This window comes from Anabrus simplex, chromosome 4, assembly GCF_040414725.1.
Source record: "Anabrus simplex isolate iqAnaSimp1 chromosome 4, ASM4041472v1, whole genome shotgun sequence".
Lineage (NCBI taxonomy): Eukaryota > Metazoa > Arthropoda > Insecta > Orthoptera > Tettigoniidae > Anabrus > Anabrus simplex.
In genome coordinates, this window is record NC_090268.1 from 33038914 (window position 1) to 33059046 (window position 20133).

Consider the following 20133-nt stretch of genomic DNA (forward strand, 5'->3'; position numbering starts at 1 on the left):
AAGTTCAGAAAATCTCCTCAAAAATAATCCACAGGGAGAAACGAGCCTATGACAAAAATAGACTCATGGAAATCGAACAAGATTTCCTTAGAAACAACTCCAGGAATTTCTACAAGACCTTCCGTGAGAATTTATCTAGCTATCAACCACCATCTTTATGTTTCCGTCGAGCAAATGGAACATTAGAAACGAACACCAAAGAGAACTGCACTATTCTAGCTGACTACTTCCGAGACCTCCTCAATTGTGATCCTCCAAAGGAAAGACTGAACTTTGAAAAGCCCATGCCCAACCCCGATTCACAGCCACCGACAATACAGGAAACAGCAGAGATTATACGATCGCTTAAAAATAATAAAGCTCCTGGAGAGGACGGCATCACTGCGGAGATGTGTAAACTTGGAGATGATCTTGTAAGCAAAATTCATGCAATCCTAGTAGAAATATGGGAAACGGAAATGATTCCACAGGATTGGAAGTGTGCATTAATACACCCATTGCACAAGAAAGGTGACAAGGCAGATCCAAACAACTATAGAGGCATATCTCTACTGCCAATCGCATACAAAATCCTTTCCAAAGCTCTCTTGAACCGGTTAGAAAAACAGACAGATCATCTGATTGGCGAGTACCAAGCGGGTTTCAGGAAAGGTCGATCATGTGCAGAACAAATATGGAACTTGAAGACGATATTAAGGATTCGCCGAAGTGCCAGCACGATCGTCACCTTTGTGGATTTTAAGAAGGCGTACGACTCTGTGGACAGACAGACAGTATTTGATACCCTAGAAGAACTCAGAGTGGACAAGAAGACCAGAGCACTTATCCAGCAGACCCTCACAAGTACGACCTCTAAAGTGAAATTCCTTGGAGAAATCTCTGAGCCTTTTGAAATATGTACGGGCGTTCGTCAAGGTGACAGCATCTCCCCTATTCTGTTTAACTTAGTTCTAGACAAAGTTATTAGAGAGTGGGAAAAGGATATCAAGGGTGTGAACATCGGAAATTTGGGAAGCAAGGTCAATGCGAAATGTTTAGCATTTGCTGATGATCTCGCAATCATTACTAAGACCAAGGATGAAACAAGGTATGCCATACAGAGACTACACAATATAGCATCAAAGGCAGGCCTCCAGATATCCTACGAGAAAACCAAGTACATGGAAAATCTACGTCAAAATAGCAAAAGAACTCCGCTAGAGATGGAAAACGGCACAATTTCACAGGTGCCCTCCTTCAAATACCTTGGAGAAATTATACTACCATCAGGATTAGACAGTAGTGCCAATGTAGAAAGAAACACCAAACTACATAAGGCATACAGACTGACGTGGAATTACTACAACAAAAGAGTCATATCGCGTAATGCAAAATTACGACACTACAAGACAGTTGTATTGCCCGAAGCTTTATATGCCTCAGAAACCATATGCTTAGGTGGTCACTCTAAAATTACAGAAATTGAAAAGCAGGAGCGGAAAATTCTCAGGAAAATTTATGGTCCTACGAAAGAAAATGGAATGTGGATTAAGAGGAAAACAGCGGACCTCTACTCCTTCACCGACAGGTTTACTGATGCTGTACGGAAAAGGCACCTTAATTTCTATGGCCATATCTACAGAATGAACAGCGACAGACTAACTAAAAGATTATTCAAAGTAATCAACTCAAAGAAGGTCAAAATAAAATGGCTAGAAGAAACTAAGGCGGACCTCCAAGAAATAAATATTACAGACGACATCATGGAAAATCGTGGAGCTTTTAGAACCAAAGTAGCTAATCATAAATTTAGGGAGAAACCAAAAAAGACAACTGGTAGGAAGTGGTCGACAGAACGCAAGATGCAACACAGTGCATTCATGAAGAGATTTTGGGAGGATAAGAAGGCACAAACCATCAAACCAACTATCAAGTTCAAACGCGCTCTATGAATGGGCATAACGAAGGAATAATAATAATAATAATAATAATAATAATAATAATAATAATGACCTTCGTCAAATGTGCGAACCGCGCTGGAAACGGGTCCTGGACGGGTAATGACTAAGAATGCAGTCCGGCCGCGGGTTCAGTATCGCCAAGGCACCCAAGACGACACCACGCTGGATCTCCTGAAGGATTTGATCCATATTAAAAATGCTTATAGGAAAAAATGGCAAAGACTTAGGGACCCAACTGACCGGGTGGAATGCCTGGACTTAGCTCGGGAAGTACGAAATCGATTGCTGGAAAGAAAGATAGAAAAACGAGAGGAAACTTGCCATAATCTATTAGAAAACGAGTCAGATCACGAATTTTGGCGGATTCTCTCAGAAAACGAGTCAGATCGCGAATTTCGGCGGATCCAAAGTGATACATAAAACAATAAGCATTAAATTCTAAATTTCAGTATAATGCCGTAGCGAAGCACAGGTATCTTGCTAGTTATATATATATAGATTACATTTCAGGCCTTCCCCTAAGCTACCATTTCACTCAGTGCGAATAACATTATTGATAGCCTAGATTATAGCGACCTATTCCCCGACTTTGCATACCAATTTTCGTGAAGATACGACCACTAATAAAATAAATATTTGACAATTAAATTTTAGGCTTGCCCCTAAACTACCATTTATCTCAGCGTGTATAGCCTATATTGTAGTGAATTATTTTCCATCTTTGTCTACCGATTTTCATTAAGACACGACCACTAATAACATAAGTATTTGAGAATTAAATTACAGGCCTTCCCCTAAACTACCATTTCACTCAGCCTAGACAGACAGACAGACAGACAGACAGACAGACAGACAGACAGACAGACAGACAGACAGACAGACAGACAGACAGACAGACAGACAGACACAGACAGAAATTACAGAAAAGTAAAAAATGCATTTTCTTGTTACTGTGGACATGACCGATACAGAAATACCATTCTTTTCAAATTCTGAGCAATGTACAGACAAAACTCTTATTTTATATATATAGATAATTAAAGAAAGACATAGGAATTTGCTGCGTTATGGAAGTGATCACATTCTGCATAAGAGAAATGAAGAATTTTCTCAGTGAACATTAGAATTATGAGAATTTATTTATTCATGAATGGTTTACGGGTTGAGTTGGTCATATTGCCTTTATGGCAGGGGCAGGTACACTGAGAGTGACACATCTGGTTAACAGATGTTGATACCCTGTCTCTTCCTGTGCAAGTGTTTCTCACAATTTGTCGGGTTTCCAAGAAAGATATTCTTTGAGAAGAACCGTATTGCAATGCTATCTATTGGCCATTTGATGAATTACATCCTAAACACAGTTTGTAGTAAGGCGTGGGGGTGAACAAGGGTACAGCCTACCAACACAGATTGTTTGTCGTCTTTATTTTTAAAATATTTAACAGGAAAAAATATAATTCTTCTTGGAAGAAGGAAGATACAATGCTTGGAGGGAGTCGAAGGAGCGAGTGAATGAGGGTGGGGGTGTGGAAGAGGCTAGGCTCTTCGAGCCATGCGATGCTTGGAGCAATCCGGTCCTTCGAACGACTCCCCGGAGCTGACTCCATCTGGAGAGCAGAGCGAAGGAGCGCGCTCCTTTCTTTGAACGACTCCGACCCAACTCTAGTTATATGCCTCAGAAATCTTAATCATTGGTGGCGGATCTTTAACCAAAGACATTGAGAAACAAGAAAAGAAAATTTTACAAAAAAATTTTGGCCCAGTTTGTATAGATGGAATATGGAGAAAAAAATCATCCCAGGAAATATATTGTCATTCTGAAAACATTTCTCACACTTTTTGGAAAAGACGATTGAAATTTTATGGACACATTATTAGAATGAACACTAACAGGCTAACTAAAAGAATTCTCAACCTGGCCCTTTCGTCTAAAACCAAGAACAGCTGGCTTCGTGAAATTGAAACAGATCTCCAGGAAATCAACATCTCAGAAGACATTGTACAGGACAGATGGAAATTCAGAACCAAAATCGACAATCACCACTTTGAAGACAAACCCAACACCAGAGCTACTATAACTTGGACAGAAGAACGAAGGAAGAAGCTCTGCAAAAGGATGAAGAGATTTTGGGAGGAAAAGAAGGCCAACATATCAGCTAAGCAAGTTCAACCGTGCTCCTGAGTAGGGCATAACAATGTAAAAATAATAATAATAATAATAATAATAATAATAATAATAATAATAATAATAATAATGAAAGAAATTAGAATTACTCATTCATAGTTTCTGTTAATGAGTATTGGATGTTAATTAAATGCTAGTGACTAAATAACAAATTTAATGGGATTTCTTGTTGTAGTAGCTGCCTTTTTTGTTCTCATAGTTGTAATGGAATTACAATTATTACCTGCTAGGGTACTATGTACTCTGCACTATATTTATGGGCTGTGAATCTGTCTGCATCTCTACGAAAACAATATTGGAAGGAATGATCTTCCTTAATAGCTAATTGTGACACATCTAGCGGTCAACTCGAACTTGAGGCGAGAGCTAGTTAAGCGGTGCTGCTATCTGATCGCGATAAGTGAAGTTTGAGCCGACAATTAACTCTGAGGAGCAGTTGTTTGAATTATTGGATACTTGTGGGTGAATTGGAAGAAGACGCTTCGCTACGGGTCCTGTTTCTTGGATAAAATTGTAAAGGAAGAATGGTGCTGGGACTTGATCCAGGGTGATGTTTTCCCAATCTGGGCGTAAGGCCTGAAGAATTATGGGTTTGTTTTTTTTTTTTTTTTTTTTACATATTGATTTTGATACATGCTAGCGTCCGACCTTGTAAGTAAATCTTAACCATTTCTGTACTGTTAACCTACCAAAACGAGAGTGCTGTAATCATGCAAAGAGTCCGACTCGTTGGCTGAACGGTCAGCGTACTGGCCTTCGGTTCAGAGGGTCCCGGGTTCGATTCCCGGCCGGGTCGGGGATTTTAACCTTAATTGGTTAATTCCAATGGCACGGGGGCTGGGTGTATGTGTTGTCTTCATCATCATTTCATCCTCATCACGACGCGCAGGTCGCCTACGGGAGTCAAATAGAAAGACCTGCACCTGGCGAGCCGAACCCGTCCTGGGATATCCCGGCACTAAAAGCCATACGACATTTCGTTTCATGCAAAAAGACATGGACACTTTTAAAAGGAAGGATATGTAAGAAAGTCTACAGTTGGTTTTTGAACTTTTCGAGGTGGTTTTAAAATTCAAGAATTGAGTATCGGGTCTTAATCATATCTACGTTATTTTCATGTCCTCGGGGTTTCAATTTAAATGTATGGATGATACTTATTTTTCTTTTAATTCAATTATTTCTAATTTTCATGTCTGTAAAGGTATATTTACGTTGAAGAGCTCTCAACTAATCTATCATGTAAGTAGTCTCTGAATAAGCTTATGGCGCTTGAATTTCATTTCCTTAATGTCATAATAATTATATTAATTATCTAAAATATTTTCAAGACATCTTGCCCAAGTATAAGAAAGAAAAGTGTTTTCTGGGAAGGCTTATCTAATGAGTTACTCGGTTTTTCAAGTTCTCATTTGATTTCGGTGCTCGTCATCTGTTTCTGTTCGATGTCATAGAATGCACACGTGACATTTTGCCTTGCTGTGTTAAAACTGACATTTGAGGGTCAGTTGATTATTATTATTATTATTATTATTATTATTATTATTATTATTATTATTATTATTATTATTATTATTATTATTAATGGCTTGACTGTCATGTGTTTTTTTTTTTGGGGGGGGGGAATGATCTTGCGTGCAGACAGATGTGACTGCTGTGATTGACTTATTTATTTGAGCTGAGTTACCGTCTCTTTGGGTGATATTGGATTAGTTATTCTACATCTGATTTTAATTGCATGTTCTTGAATTACCGTATTTACTCGCGTATTAGACCCCTTTTTTCCCCACTTTTACAGCCAAAAATAATGAAGGGGGGTCCAATATGCGATAACGTCAAAATTTTGTGCAGCGAACACATGACTTCTAGGTTATAAAGGGCTATAAATTGTACGTGTAAACATTCTATACTATTATTTAACAAACTTTAAATGTATTTAAGTTATACTGGCTATTTTCATCGGAAGGCAGTATTTCTAAACATAAAAAGACAAAAAATGGTGAACACGACTTTTAGGCCTACGGTACATATAAAAGTCCGTTTTAGTTACTCATATCACGTCATTCGTTAAATCTCATTAATTCCTCTGGTGAGGTTGACGTCAGGAAGGGCATACGGCCGTAAAAACTCGCTACGAAGATTCGTCTCACTTCATACTCGATCCCATAGAAGAAAGGGATAAGGGTATCGTGTTATCATATAATTAAATACTGATGCAAAAGAACTTGATGGCCAGTCATTTGTCTCTGTCAGTTCAGCAGAAGGCCTACCACACAGTAAACTTGATCACTGCTTTCATTTGAATTATCGCCTTGCGCCGCCAACTTCCCTGCCTTGCTACCGGCGTGTCGGCATTCTAAGTGACGTCATCTTCACTGCTATCTCTCGTCAGTCGCGTCAGCCATGCTTCATTGTTCATTCTATTTGAGCCATGCACTGCAATCAAGAGCACACGAGGTCCCGTCTTTTTGAACCTTTCAAAAATAATTTCGTTCCCGACTATAGAGTCTAAACAGTGTAAATCTATTCCCAGATGGTCTCTGATATTCGCAGTTGGTGTATATGCAGCAGAAGCCACTCCTTCCGAATAAAGTCGTGCTGTAGAAGGCATGCCAAACCATCAGCTGATAACTAGCGTATGTTATGAGTTGTACTTCCGAATGTAATACATAGTAACTGGAAACATTCTTTTGATAACTGCGGCTGTTGAAACACAGACCCTTATTTTTAAGTATATTTCATGCTTGTTCTCTACATTTATCACATCAGCATTTGCGTAAACAGCTGTCCATGAGATAAGACAGACCACATTGTTTAGGTTAGGTATCGTATATTATCGCCCTGATAGTGCCAAAAGTTCGATGAAAAAAAAAAATAACAGGAAAATATGCCGTATTTATGGATATCTACAGGTGTGGCGGTAATGCGTTTTATTTTCATAATGTTTAATTTTGTACGTTCGTTGTCTCTTTTTTTTATTAACGTATACCCGGGCATGTTTTGTTTGGCGTCTCCGAAAATCGTTTAAAGTACGTGGGGACATAAAATTATTATTATTTGTTAGGTGCGTTGGCGAGTAAAACAATCGTTTTAGTTGAATAGCTTTTATCACGTTTTAAACTTACTTCTCTCCAAATATTTACCTATATTGGCCCGAGTTACGAGATGTTAAACGACCACTTTGTTAATGATCTCGCCTGCTGTATAAATAGCAACAACCGCGAATATTTCTCAACTAAAGTAAACTCGTTTCCTCATCCCGAGGTGGTACAGCTCTTTTTAGACACACCCCCAGTGGAGGGGAGTTACATGTACTGCTTTTACCGCATATCAACCTTCCTGCCATTCGTGAATCTCTGGCAGTACAGTACCGGGAATCGAAGTCAGACCCCGGAAAACAGGAACTTCTTGTGCTAACTATTACGCTGGCGGACATTATTAACTACAAAACACAGACATATAGCATGACTGATGCATGCTCGCAATGTGCGGGTCGGACACGAAGCTAGGCCTATTCACCTATCTGTGCGACGTCATCAGAGCTGCAGTAGACCTACGCTAAAGAGGTGGACATTTCTTAACTACGAAACACAGATGTAACGCATGGATTTGACGCGTTTTTCATTGCGTAGGTCGTACGGACGAAACTATTCACAAATTTGTGCAATGTCATCAGTGCTGCAATAAGACTTGTATCTGCTTCGAAGCGGAATCGTCATCGTTCTCTGACGAATTACGTTGGGGGTCTTATAGGCGAGATTTATTTTTTTCATTTTCTTCGTCTCGAAAAGCCAGGGGGGGTCTAATACGCGAGGGGGTCTAATACACGAGTAAATACGGTATTATTATTGCTTCGATATTTGAAATTGTGTGATTTTGCGGGTTATGACTATTTGTGGGGCAATTTGTTAACCGAGATACTTCATTAGAATGTTTTCACCGTTCAATTTCTCAGAAACCTTTGAGATTTTCAGACTGTAAGGATTTAATTTAATCTTAATTTACTTCCAACTAACGATTATTAATTATTCTGAGGTCTTTTCTGTTTTCTTTTAAGAGGTTGACGCCTGAATTTCTATATTCTTAATTCTTTTAATTTATCTGAAAAGGTATTTTATTTATTGACGAATTATTATTTCAGCCAAGTTTAATTAATTAAGCTTAATTTAAGTTGATTCACAAGACCTCTTGAGTTCAGTGCTTCCACAATTGGCGACGTTCTTTCTCTTTGGATAATAGTACGTATTTCTGATTTTATGTTAATTTATTATCATTATCTGAGGACGTGCCAACACTCTGGCATTTTTAATCTTGTGTTGTGAGAATAGTAATAATTTCTTGAGCAACCCATGAAGCAAAACATACCTGCTTCTGTTTTCTTCTTTTCTTTTCCTCATCAGAACTCAGAAGTTCTTGTACTTTTGCCAATCGTTTCTGATGCCGTACCTGTAAAATAAATTCCCACATTCCTATTAGAGGTAAATGTATACCTTTCTTACAGAATAACTCAAAGTGTAAGTAAGTAAAAGGTAACAGTACCAATTTTTGTTCATCCTTGAGTCGTGCTTCAGTTTTCTGACAAGTCATTTTCAAAACTTCTTTCAGATGAGCTGAGAATTTCAGGTGGGGTCGATCACCTAATGTAGAACTTGAAAGCTGGCTTGGCGGTGGAGAATAACAAAAGAATGGGTGCATCATAAGAGCTGAAATAGTTGGAAGCCCACCTTTGCATGCTTCTGAAGAAAGGATGGACTCCAGCACTGATTCTGGAAAAAAAGAGAAAGAAAATAGTGAACAGAAATTATTGTACTGAAATCAAAGGTATTAGCTTGTTCTGTCTGTCAAGTTATCAGCCCAGAGGTTGGTTGGATCCTCAAATAGCACCACCAAAGTGCGAAAAAGAGGCGAACTAGGCAAGATGAGGAGTGTTCTTGCAAGCTTGTACTGTGATAAATGTTTCTACGAGGGCAAGTCAATAAGTATCTGCAATTTTTCTCTAATTCTCTTTAGGTTGGCTCCATGGCGTTGTGTGCTCGCCAACCACTAGATGGCACTGTTGTCTACATCTGTGGTAGGCTTCAGCATTATCAGATCAGTACAGGTTGGGCTGTTGCGACATAATGATGGCATGCCACAGACTGTTTGCACCAAGGAAGAACAACGTTCTGTAATCCGTTTTTTGTGGTCTGAGGGTTTACCAGGAGCAGAAATTCAGAGAAGACTTTCAGCTCAATACAGGGACAATGTTTTGGCACAGTGAAGTGTTTACCAGTGTACTGAAGAGTTCAAAAGGGACTCCACAAGCATGAAGGATGAGGAAAGATGCGGGTGTCAATCTGCACCCGTAACGGATGCCAATATTGAACAAGTGCGTGATATGATCCTGAATAACACATGAGTGACTGTTGATGACGTGGCAAACCATATGCATATGAGACATGGTTCTCAGACCACAAAAAACCTCTCGGCCGATAGTTTTTCCATCAATTTTCTCTTAATTCCTTCAAAAATATCCGAGGAAACCTAATATCACTGTCAGAATTCTCAAGTGCATCAATAACGTCTGAACTGCTCAAAATGGTACATTTACATTTGTTATCTATATTACTGGTATGAGTATGCAGATGATAAACAGAAACACTTGGTTGTTTTTTGCTAGAATTCGATAGCAGTGTTTCGATATGTATCAAGAAGTCGTTTGAGAAGTTAACATAACCATTGATATTATGTAAAGAAACGTATAACTGTTGAAAGATGATGGTAAATCTCATGTCAGGTTCTGCCCGACATTCAACCTTTTCGAGAAAAAGTCAGTCAACCGGTAAAGGTTAATTTCTTACCCTGTCCTTTCATTTCACTGGCCTGGATTTTATTCTCCTGTCTTTTTGTTAATTTCCAGGTCTTTGCTGCCTATGTCAGTATTGGGCAGTAGTACATCTTCCTTCCTACACACCAGACGTCTCACACTCTGCTAGGATGCATTTCCCTGTTGAATACTTTTACAGATCTCCATGTCCACCCTTGCATCCTGCATCATTTTGCTTCCCAAGTACTTGAAACTCTCCACAATTTCAAGGTTTTGTCTTTTTATTCTTATAATTTCCTTCCCTTTCTTCTCTAGTCAACACTATTGTCTTAACCTTTTCCATACTGACTTTCACCCCATCATTTTCAACAATGTGTCAAGTTGCTCTTGTACTTCCTTTCTATTTGTTCTCCACTCCACAATATCCTTGGCCCGTATTTTACCTTTGCCTCCTTCACAATTTCGTCCACAACCATTATAAACAACGGTAGTAACAGCACACTTCCTTGCCATAGTCCAGTTTCATTCCAAACCCTCTCTGTTCTACCCACATGTACCAGTACACTGCTGCAAACAATTTTTGTACATTGCTTGCACATATTCTATCATTGTTTTTCAAGTTCTTTCCATTGTGTTACTTTCCTTAGCTTTGCTCTGCAACGAATCCTCTTGCCCATTATTTTTGGTTTTCTAGACCAGAGTTGCCATCTCACCATCAGACAGCTCCTCAACTGTAATCACATAGGCTAAATGGACCTCGAACCAGCCCTCAGATCCTGTTTTTGTAAGTTTCTTAGTAGCCTTGAACCTCATCTTCAGGCATGGTTTGACCTGGCTGTTCCTTAACTTCCACATAGCTTGAAAGTAAATTTCTTCTCTCCAGGAACCCCTTGAAATTTGTCTTTCCACTACCACATCTCCTTGGCAATCTTCAGTTTCCCTTTTTAGACCTCCAGATGCTGCCTTGCTTTCTCTGTGTAGTAACTCAGGAAACGTCATATATGGTCGGGACTATCATTGTTATTTACCTCCAGATAACAGCCAAGCTCTTGTCTCCCTTTTAGCTTAAACAATTTGATTTTCTTTGGCAAGCTGGTTTCAGTACGCAGATGACATTGTAACTTTAATTTGCCAAACAGAAGTCTATGCTGTGATGTAAGAGGTTCACCTGGTATGACTATAATCAACAAATTGTTTGAGCAGGTCACAGTTGCAAAGGTTGGAACTGATCTCAGCACATACGATACATTCTTTCAATCCGCCTTGAACCTTTTAGCCCATAAGGTATTGTCTTTCTTCTGGAAGTAAGTGTTCACTAAGGGCGCCCATACCCGGGGGCAAGGTGGGGCCACGGCCCCCCTCTAGCTCTCAGAGAAAGGCAAGAATCTAGTGTAGTCACATATTTTCCTTTCAAGGAAATGATTTAAAAGTCAGTATTACGTAAAAGCGGTAGTATCGTCCATCACTAACAGGCAGGGGATACCGTGGGTTATTCTACCGCAGAATACAAATCGCCATTTATCTTCCAAAATATTAAAATTACTACATACCCCCAGGTCAGGGCCCCCCTCTAGAAACTGTCATATGGGCACTCATGGTGTTCACTATCAACAAACAATAACAGTAGATAATATAAACAACCATATGGCCTCATCTACCAAGCTGCAGACCTTCTGAAGTGATGACATTCAGGCAGTCTACCTAATAATTTCAACATTCTTCTAGCAATGAGAGAAGAATTCTACTGGATGGTTATTATGGCTGAGCTGATCTAATTCTGCCGTGTGACATTAAGTGCACCATCAGAGATCTAACATGCCAACAACAATGGCATGGAGAGCCAAGATTTTGACTACCCCTTAAAAATCAACTACCTCAGCCATGACTGAACCCGCGATCTTGAAATCATGAACTGATCTACCGAGACAGATATGACAAAAGAAGAAAAATGGATTTCAATAATGATGCAGCAAGGAAACAATTCTGATGTGATTTCAGATACATTTGTTATTATGGGGAAAACCAACATAATTAAATGATCAACAATTCAGATGTGTACCACAGACAATTAAGAGGAATTACTTAAAAACATATAAATATCAGAGGTCAGATACAAATACCCTGAGTTCCACCAGAACAGAGTGGGGCCTTGTTTCGTTAGTCAGCATAGAAAAATGTTTCAAGAGATCAGCTGGAATATCAACTAGTCATGGTGTCATAATTAAACATCCACTTCTTTTCATCAAGGCTTTAGTTGGAAAATATGAACTACTGGTACTCACCTAATGTTTCATTTTCCATATGTATTCAGAGGAATCGGGTTTTGTTGTCATTTTTCTCTTCCTGTTGAATGTCTACCAGATCACAGTCATGTCTCCCTTCACATGTGGCAGCAAATCAACTACTGGAGTGGGGCCCGAAAGATTGATAAAAATTAAATCTGCTACGTGCTTCACTAAAAGAGCCCTTCTAAAATGAGTCACAATTTAATTCATTGAGTTGAAGGCTCATTTGCTCTCTGCTGTGGATACTGCTATTCTGTTGACTGCTGTTGTAAGTGGGAGGAGATCATCTGGTTTTCTCCCTTTATTTGTGTCTTCCTTGTTTATTTTACCTGAATCTTAAATGTGAAGTTGAACACACAAATACCTGATAATTTCCTCTCTATGTAATGCATCTTAAGATTTCTGGCCTTTCAAAAGGACACCACAAATTTCAGTGAATAGTAAGATGCACATTATTCTCTAAATTGTCAGAATTGAATCCTTTTTGAGATGACTGTCAGCAGTCACAATTCCAAATGGACTATCAGACATCTGAAGAATTGTCTATCATTAATGGACTGAAGTCTGTTATTAGTTATTACAATAGATTAAAATTAATGTAATTTAACACCATTTTGAACCAGTTTGGTGTGATGACCAGGATATCCTTGTACTGTTTCAAATACTATTATTGTTCTCCTTATGATTTTATAAGCAGTAGGAAAGGTTTGGATCTCTTTTTTGTAGAGATAAAATCTGAATCAAGAGAAAAAAATTAAATATTCATCAATAGAACATTAATGAACATTGGATCATACCAACACTTTCTAGCATGTATGGAAACTTCTGGTAGGTACTTATTCAGCATTTTTTTTTAAACTATCAGTACTGAGTACTGGTGAGTACTGGCTAGGGTGCCCACATGTCCGCGTTTGGTCTGGGCATCCGGCCTACATGCAATTCGGATTTAATGTATTATTTAATATGTAAAAAAGAGCCTACTTTTTGATATTTCAAAATACAAGTTATGGAGCTGTTTTCACTATTCCGTTCCTGTAATATTTGATTATGATTGTTATTACCCTATTATTACTACTACTACTACTACTAGTACTACTATTAAAATTGTTAATTTTTACAACCACATTGTACTTGAAATACATGTTTACAATTTGCTTTACATCGTACCGACACAGATAGGTCTTATGGCGACAATGGGACAGGAAACCATCTTTAGGGCTGCCGACAGTGGGGTTCAAACCCACTACTTCTGAATGCAAGCTAGATGACCTAAACCACACCGCCACTTGCTTGATCTACTTGAAATAAACTTTCAAAATATTAGGTGATGTTCACTATATGTATTAAAGAGATGTTAAGTACAGAACACAAATAGCCAATCGGTCATCAGTGGGATTCAAATTCACAACCTTCCTATTTCACGTCAGTGCTATGGTGGCCTAGGTCATATTTGATCAGATGGAGAGGATCAAAGCTACAGATCTTGGACTAATACCATCACAACTGCAAATTTATTTTACTCTGCATTATGAGTATAATTTATGTTTGGGTTTCACTAAACCAATTAAATGAATCGCTTGAAAAACAAGACTTTCTCTTTGTTGACGCAAGGAGTTATTGGCGTACTGTTACCAAAAAAAATCTCATAACTTCGTTCCTGTCTTGCTCTTTGTGGAAAATACTGTGATGCTATCAACAATAAAATTTACAGACACACTGTTTCAGAGAATACAATTAAAGAAAACATAACAATATTAACAGAGTACTTTCAGCTCTCAATGTTGATACCTTCTAATTGCGTACGTTATATGTAATATAACTTTAAAGGGCCCAGCGAGGAAATTTCCTATGTAAGTAATTTCCTATTAATTTATTATATACCTATAATCTACTGAATCTTTTACATGAGCAATACTGAAACCAAATGTTTGTCGAAAGTGAAGAAAAGACATTTTAATATATAGCTGGAATAAGATAGTGTTATTATTGTTAGTTTCCAGTTACAGTTCGTGTGACTGATTCAGTATTTTAAAAAAGCATTATCTCTCAGCAGATAGGGTGTCCTCTTTCTCCATTCATGGTATGTTGTCATCCTTTTACTGGCCCAACTAAACCCCTGCTTTTAGTCTCTGAAGAAATGTTTGGAAATTTCAAGACAGTCAAAAAAGAACTTGATTGACTTCTTCACTTTCTACTAAAAATGTCCTTCAAATATTTTTTTTTTCTAGATGCCTACTTTTCAGGAGATATCAACACGAACAAGACATCCGTTAAAAAAAAAGAGAGCTATTTAGTACAGTTAAACTGGATGATTTCAGACAGTTTTGAAGTTATTTTATTTTAACTTAAAAACGGTATCTTAAATTGTATTGTTCATCATCAACATATTTAATTAATATAGTACCCTCTAAACCAAAATATGTCTTCATGAGTGCATCTGAGGAAAAAAAAAAAGTGTCTGAAGTCATCCTGTGCATCATAGTGATTTCAAAGGCACATACTTATTTATGTTATTTCCAACATAGTAAATGCAAATCTGAATACATACTAAATCTATATAAATAAAGTTGTAGGGGGTTCGCTGTCTGTCATCATCATCATCACTGTACAGTTCCATTTTCCCGGGTGCTGTTTATGAGCCTCTTCCACTTCTTCCTGTCCATATACAACTTGTCATAGAGAACATCATCCACTGTAATTTTGTTTATTTTGTCAATTTTTCAGATATTTATCCTTTTTAGGTCAACTCAACACCAATCAGTGGTTTTTAGCTTTCGTGTCTGTTTGGCTGTTCCAACATCACGGCGAAACGGTTGGATAGATCTCGACCAAACTTCATATTTAGTGTATACTCATCCAGTGGCAGGTTTGGATATGCATATAATTTAAAAATCGCTGAAGAGACTAGGGGTTTATATGAAAACCAGGACAGGTTTTGTTTTCAATTTTCTCTTAAACTACTGATTTTCTGTAAAATCTGATGACCGTATGTGAAACTTCTCTTCATTTTAAACAACTTTTGTTATGTGCATAATTTTGCTTAGCCTACTATTTAAATGACAGAGAAAATTACTATTTTCTGCAAGTTTCATGCTCTGCATTGGGTGACCGGCAACAAACCTACCGGTTACCATGGCAACGTCTCTGACTGCTTGCCAGCAGGGAAGTAACGTAATGCCATTTTAGTCATTATTTCTGTAACTCATGGTTGTTTGTTGGGAAGAAAGCGGGATATTTGCAGAATACCGTCAGAGGTTACAAATAGTCTTCCAATACCTTCAAGTGTGGTTGTTAATATTTCAAAAGCACGCGGAGTGTAGCCCATTATTTCACACAGTAAGGTGTTTTCTGGGATTAGCTATAATTTTTACTGTAATTTTCTTCTTCTTCTTCTTCTTCCGTTTTCTACTTTAATTTCTTGCCTCTGCCTTGCCCCTTTAGGCTTACGTAATAACATCATAAATCATCATCTTATCTAAGAATCTCTACACCTAAATTTCTCTTCTGTTACCACTTTCTTAAATCTGTAACTCATAATCACAATTCAATGAGAGACATTTCATTTTTGCAATACATCCACTTTGTTTTTAGCTTTAGAGTTGCATTTCTCGATTATAATCGAAACCCCCAACTCGATTCTGACTGGCATTAGGAAAAGGGGCCTGTCTTTATAATGAAAATGCCACATCTCCATTGTGAATGGCAGTAGGCAAGTGAGACTGCCGTCATAGTAGAAAGCCCTAATATGGGGGATAGTAGTTAACATTACACTGAATGTTTGAAAGTAGTGCATCTTCTGACTGCCTGGTTTGTGTTTGAGTCAAACGGGTGGCCCAAGGCAGACAAATGAAGCAATTTAAATTTATTCCATTTTCTCAAGAAATAGGCTACTTGTCCAATTATCACAGCATTAAACTTGCAATGTCTGTAAGTTTAAGGCAGGATGTAGAAAACAGTGTAGTTCTACTAAAGTATTTAAAGTAGTTCCATTAAAGGTGCTATCAAAGCAGATATTGATGCCCTAGGAATATACTGCTAGTTCAATTATGAGTCAGGCCCTTGGCACCATTACTGAAAGCGAGAACAGAATGTCTATCTTTAATGGTTCATGAGTTATTTGAGGGGTAAATTAATTAAGTCATATGGAGATAGGAGCATGAAAAGAAACACAAAACAGAATGAACTAAATGACAGGCCAGTGTAGGAAGAGGGACCAATAGGAGACAAGAACAAACATGGAAACACAAAAGGATAAGGACAATCTCCACATCTTCAAATAGACAGGCTCTCTCCTCTTCAAGCCCAGTTCTTTTACATTCATCTCTTCTCACCCCTGACAAACTTGTTTCTGCTTCCCATCTTCATCAGGAGGGCGGGTATCAACACTCATTGACAGATCTTCACTTTTGATACAGGAAATGTAAGATAGGAGAAAAGATGAATAAATACAACAAAAAAAAGGAAACAAAAACAAGATGAATACCCGGTGGTAAAAGATGAGGTACATGGTTACATAGGTGAGACAAACCTTTCTGATCAGAGTCTTGTGTGATTAAATAGTCCTGCATTAAATCTACAGTTAAGTTCCGCACCTGTGTTGCTCACAGACAATGTTTCATACAACAACGCTGCCAGATACAGGACAAAGACTGTTGGTGTAAGTACACAACCTTGTTTAAGCCCATTGGTGAAGGGGAATTCTTCTGATGTTTCATTCCAGTACAGCACATGTACAAAGATATCATCATGTAGTACTTGGATCAGTACAACAAAGTGTTCAGGGCAGCCAAACCATTTTAAAACCAGCCATACTTCTTCTGTGTGAACTGTATCAAAGGCTTTTCCCAGATCGCAGAACACTAAAAGTAGAGGCTTTCGTTGTTCTATGCTCTTCTCCTGTAGTTGTCTCGTACAGAAGATCATATCATAAAGCCTCTGGATGGAGGAAACCCCATTGAGATTCAGGAAGTACCCCTTCAAAGACTGTGTGGAGTTGATTCAACAGAATCCTAGCAAAGATTTACCAGCTATGGAGAGCAGGTATATACCATGATAAAGGCCACAGATGCTTTCGCACATTTTTTTAAGATTCTGACAATGGTGGACTTCATGTCAGCAAGGATTCTTTGAGTCTCCCCTTTAGAAGGATCAGGGAGAAGAGCCTGATTTGATTTCCAGAATTACGCCTCCATTTTGAATGAGCTCAAGTGAAATGTTGCTGCAGGTACCTTTCTTGGTTTCAAACTACCAACAGCCTTACTAAATTCCTGAAAAGTTGGAGGGACAGCCATCCAAGGTTGTGGAGCATTCTATGGCACATGTTGGAGGAAGTCTTCAGCAGCAACAGAAGTGCAATTTAAGAGTAAGAAGCACGTCGTAAATTCAAAGTCCCGATTCACGTCGTATTAAATCCATTTAAACATATCTCACTCATTGCGTCACAAATTTTCATTATTACCGCTCAATATGATCACATTTTTCCCAGCCCTGAAATTGTTCTTTTTCATCCCTTGTGAAAGGAATGTTATTTCCAACAAAGATTAGAGCCCACGCAACACGAGCCAGTTCGCGGAAAGTTACGCGGAAATGGCCCTGAATTCCAAAAATTTAGGGAGTAAATTTTAGTTTTGAGAAGCAAGCCATTAGCCTCAGGAGAGTTCAGTTTTACTTTCAGGTTTTCACTGATATTGCTGAATAAAGCCCAGTTCACACTAGATGTGCCGAACCGTTCTGAGGAAGTCATGATCCGGGCGTGGATCGATTCAGGCCGATTCACACTATACGTTCTGTGGTTGAGCCGATCCATGCTCGGTCTCCCTGTTCTGTTCAGTCTATCCCAGTAGGTCCGCTAGTAAACAGCAGTGCCAAAAATTTGAATGCTTTTTTCAATCGAATCATTAATTAAAATTGCCTTGATTTCAGACGAAGAAGAGGAGAATATGCCCAGTCGGAGGTTCTGGGTGCAACAAATGCTGACAAAGCGAAAAGGAGAAGGAGAATTTTTCACCTTATTTCCAGAGTTAGTTGACGATGAATCAAAATTCTACCAGTACTTCCGTATGTCACATTATGATTTTATGTGGTTGTTGGGATTCATTGAAGCAGATATCCAACAGACGAATACTTCGTTCCAAGAATGCATCATGCCGGCTGAAAAACTTGCTTTATGTTTGAGGTACGTTAGACAAATTTTTGTTTTTTGTATAGGGATGGTTAGGGATAAATTCAGGTAAACGCCATTGCAAACTCTAAGAATTAACTTTATTAAAATATATTAATGAACACATTACAGAAAAATACAGTAAAAGAAATAAAATTCTTGTTGAAAAATGTAGCCTATTTTCACTGATTCTCTTGAAATGCTGCTATAAAACGGATAAGGTCTCCTTGGGCAGGCGGTTGCCCAACAGATGAATCCGAACGCTCAGAAATTTGGTTTTGATTCTGTGAGTAGCTCACTGGTATGAATTGTGGATTGGGAGATGATGGCTATGATGGTGAAGTGAGCATGTCCTGAGGTGAAATGGGTGATGGTGTAGAAAATGTATGCTCCGAAGGAGTTCTTGAAAAGGGATGGTAATAAGGACGACGCTGAGATTGTTGTTGGCTATACTGAGAGAAAGGTTGTAGTTGACATCTTTGTGCTTTAATGTCTGTTATAATTTTGAATACAGTATTTGCTGCTTAGCTACCAACTGATCAAATTTGGAAAATTTCTGAAAGGTACCCTTCATAGACAAAAAAATGTGGTCAACCTCATCATCTTCTCTCTCTTTTTTTTTTCTGTTTCCAGAACATGTTTCATCAGCACACTAGTTGCAACCTGCTGTGTTTGTTGTTTTTTTATTACTTTGAGTGAATGTTACTGTTACACTGTGAATGAGATGGGCTGCTACTAGCTATAGATGTTGCTTTTGAAGAGTGATCAACCTCCTCATTCACCTGTGATAACCGACTGGTACCCTCATCCTCTTCACCTGGGTGAAATTCATGTTAACCATCGTCCCTTATAATGGATGTTTTTGTCCCTTAAATAAGGAGGTAGAAACTCCATCAGTTCACTGTTTTTCCATTTGGATGGTGAGGTAGCTTCCTGTCCAGTTGTGGCTTTTGCGCTGCATGTATGTTTTCGGTATTGAGCCCCAGGGGATTCCCAGTGTCCTTTACGTTTGTGCGGATCTGCAAATAAAAGACAATCGTGTTTTAGACTGTTGACGATATTGATAAAAATTTATATTTTGTGATGTAAGTAACAAAAAAAAAGGTCGTCATATTGGACGAACATCAGTGAGACTGACGAAATTTGACTAGTCTGTCTTTTTCTCATATTAGAGACCATTTCAATGCATAAATCTGGAATTTTAGAGAAATTTATCTGTCTGTCTGTGACACAGTACAGGTCGAAATTGGGCACCCGAAATTCGCTGTACAGTTTTGACGCGGAATTACTAGTATAGGCTGTTGTCGAAGATTGTTGACAGATTAGGTTCTTATATATCATGCCATGGATGTATGTTATAAAAAGAGTAATTTATTTATAGGTACGCAATTATAATTTCAGGTTAAATTACAATTTCTGGTCTATTTTTGTTTCAGATTTCTTGCAACTGGAGATTAGTTCCGAACCATTGCGTTTAGTTACCATCTTGGGCACTCAACAGTGCATGTACTGCCCGAATCAGATATTTCAGCACCTCAGGTGATTTTAGGAGATTCTGCATTTCTGCTAAAAACCTATTTAATGAGGCCCTACCCCGAGAATCAAGTGCGAGATAACTGACAGATGAATTTTCAACTACCGACGCTGTCGTGCGAGAAGAGTGGTGGAAAACGTGTTTGGTATTCTAACTGAGAGGTTTCGCATTTACCTAAGGAAAATTAATTCTAAGCCCGATTATGTTGAAAATATAATTCTGATCA

At 38.4% G+C, this 20133-nt stretch overlaps 1 protein-coding gene across 1 annotated transcript in view; it reads right to left on the reverse strand.

The window, feature by feature from the left end:
• LOC136872370 (PX domain-containing protein kinase-like protein) overlaps nucleotides 1-20133 on the reverse strand; it is a 103850-nt gene that overhangs the window by 42486 nt on the left and 41231 nt on the right. Inside the window, exons 7-8 of the mRNA XM_067146180.2 lie at nucleotides 8662-8888; nucleotides 8488-8568 (exon numbers count right to left, since the gene is read on the reverse strand). Coding sequence (XP_067002281.2) covers nucleotides 8488-8568; nucleotides 8662-8888 — 308 coding nt within the window. The remainder of the gene's footprint in view (nucleotides 1-8487; nucleotides 8569-8661; nucleotides 8889-20133) is intronic.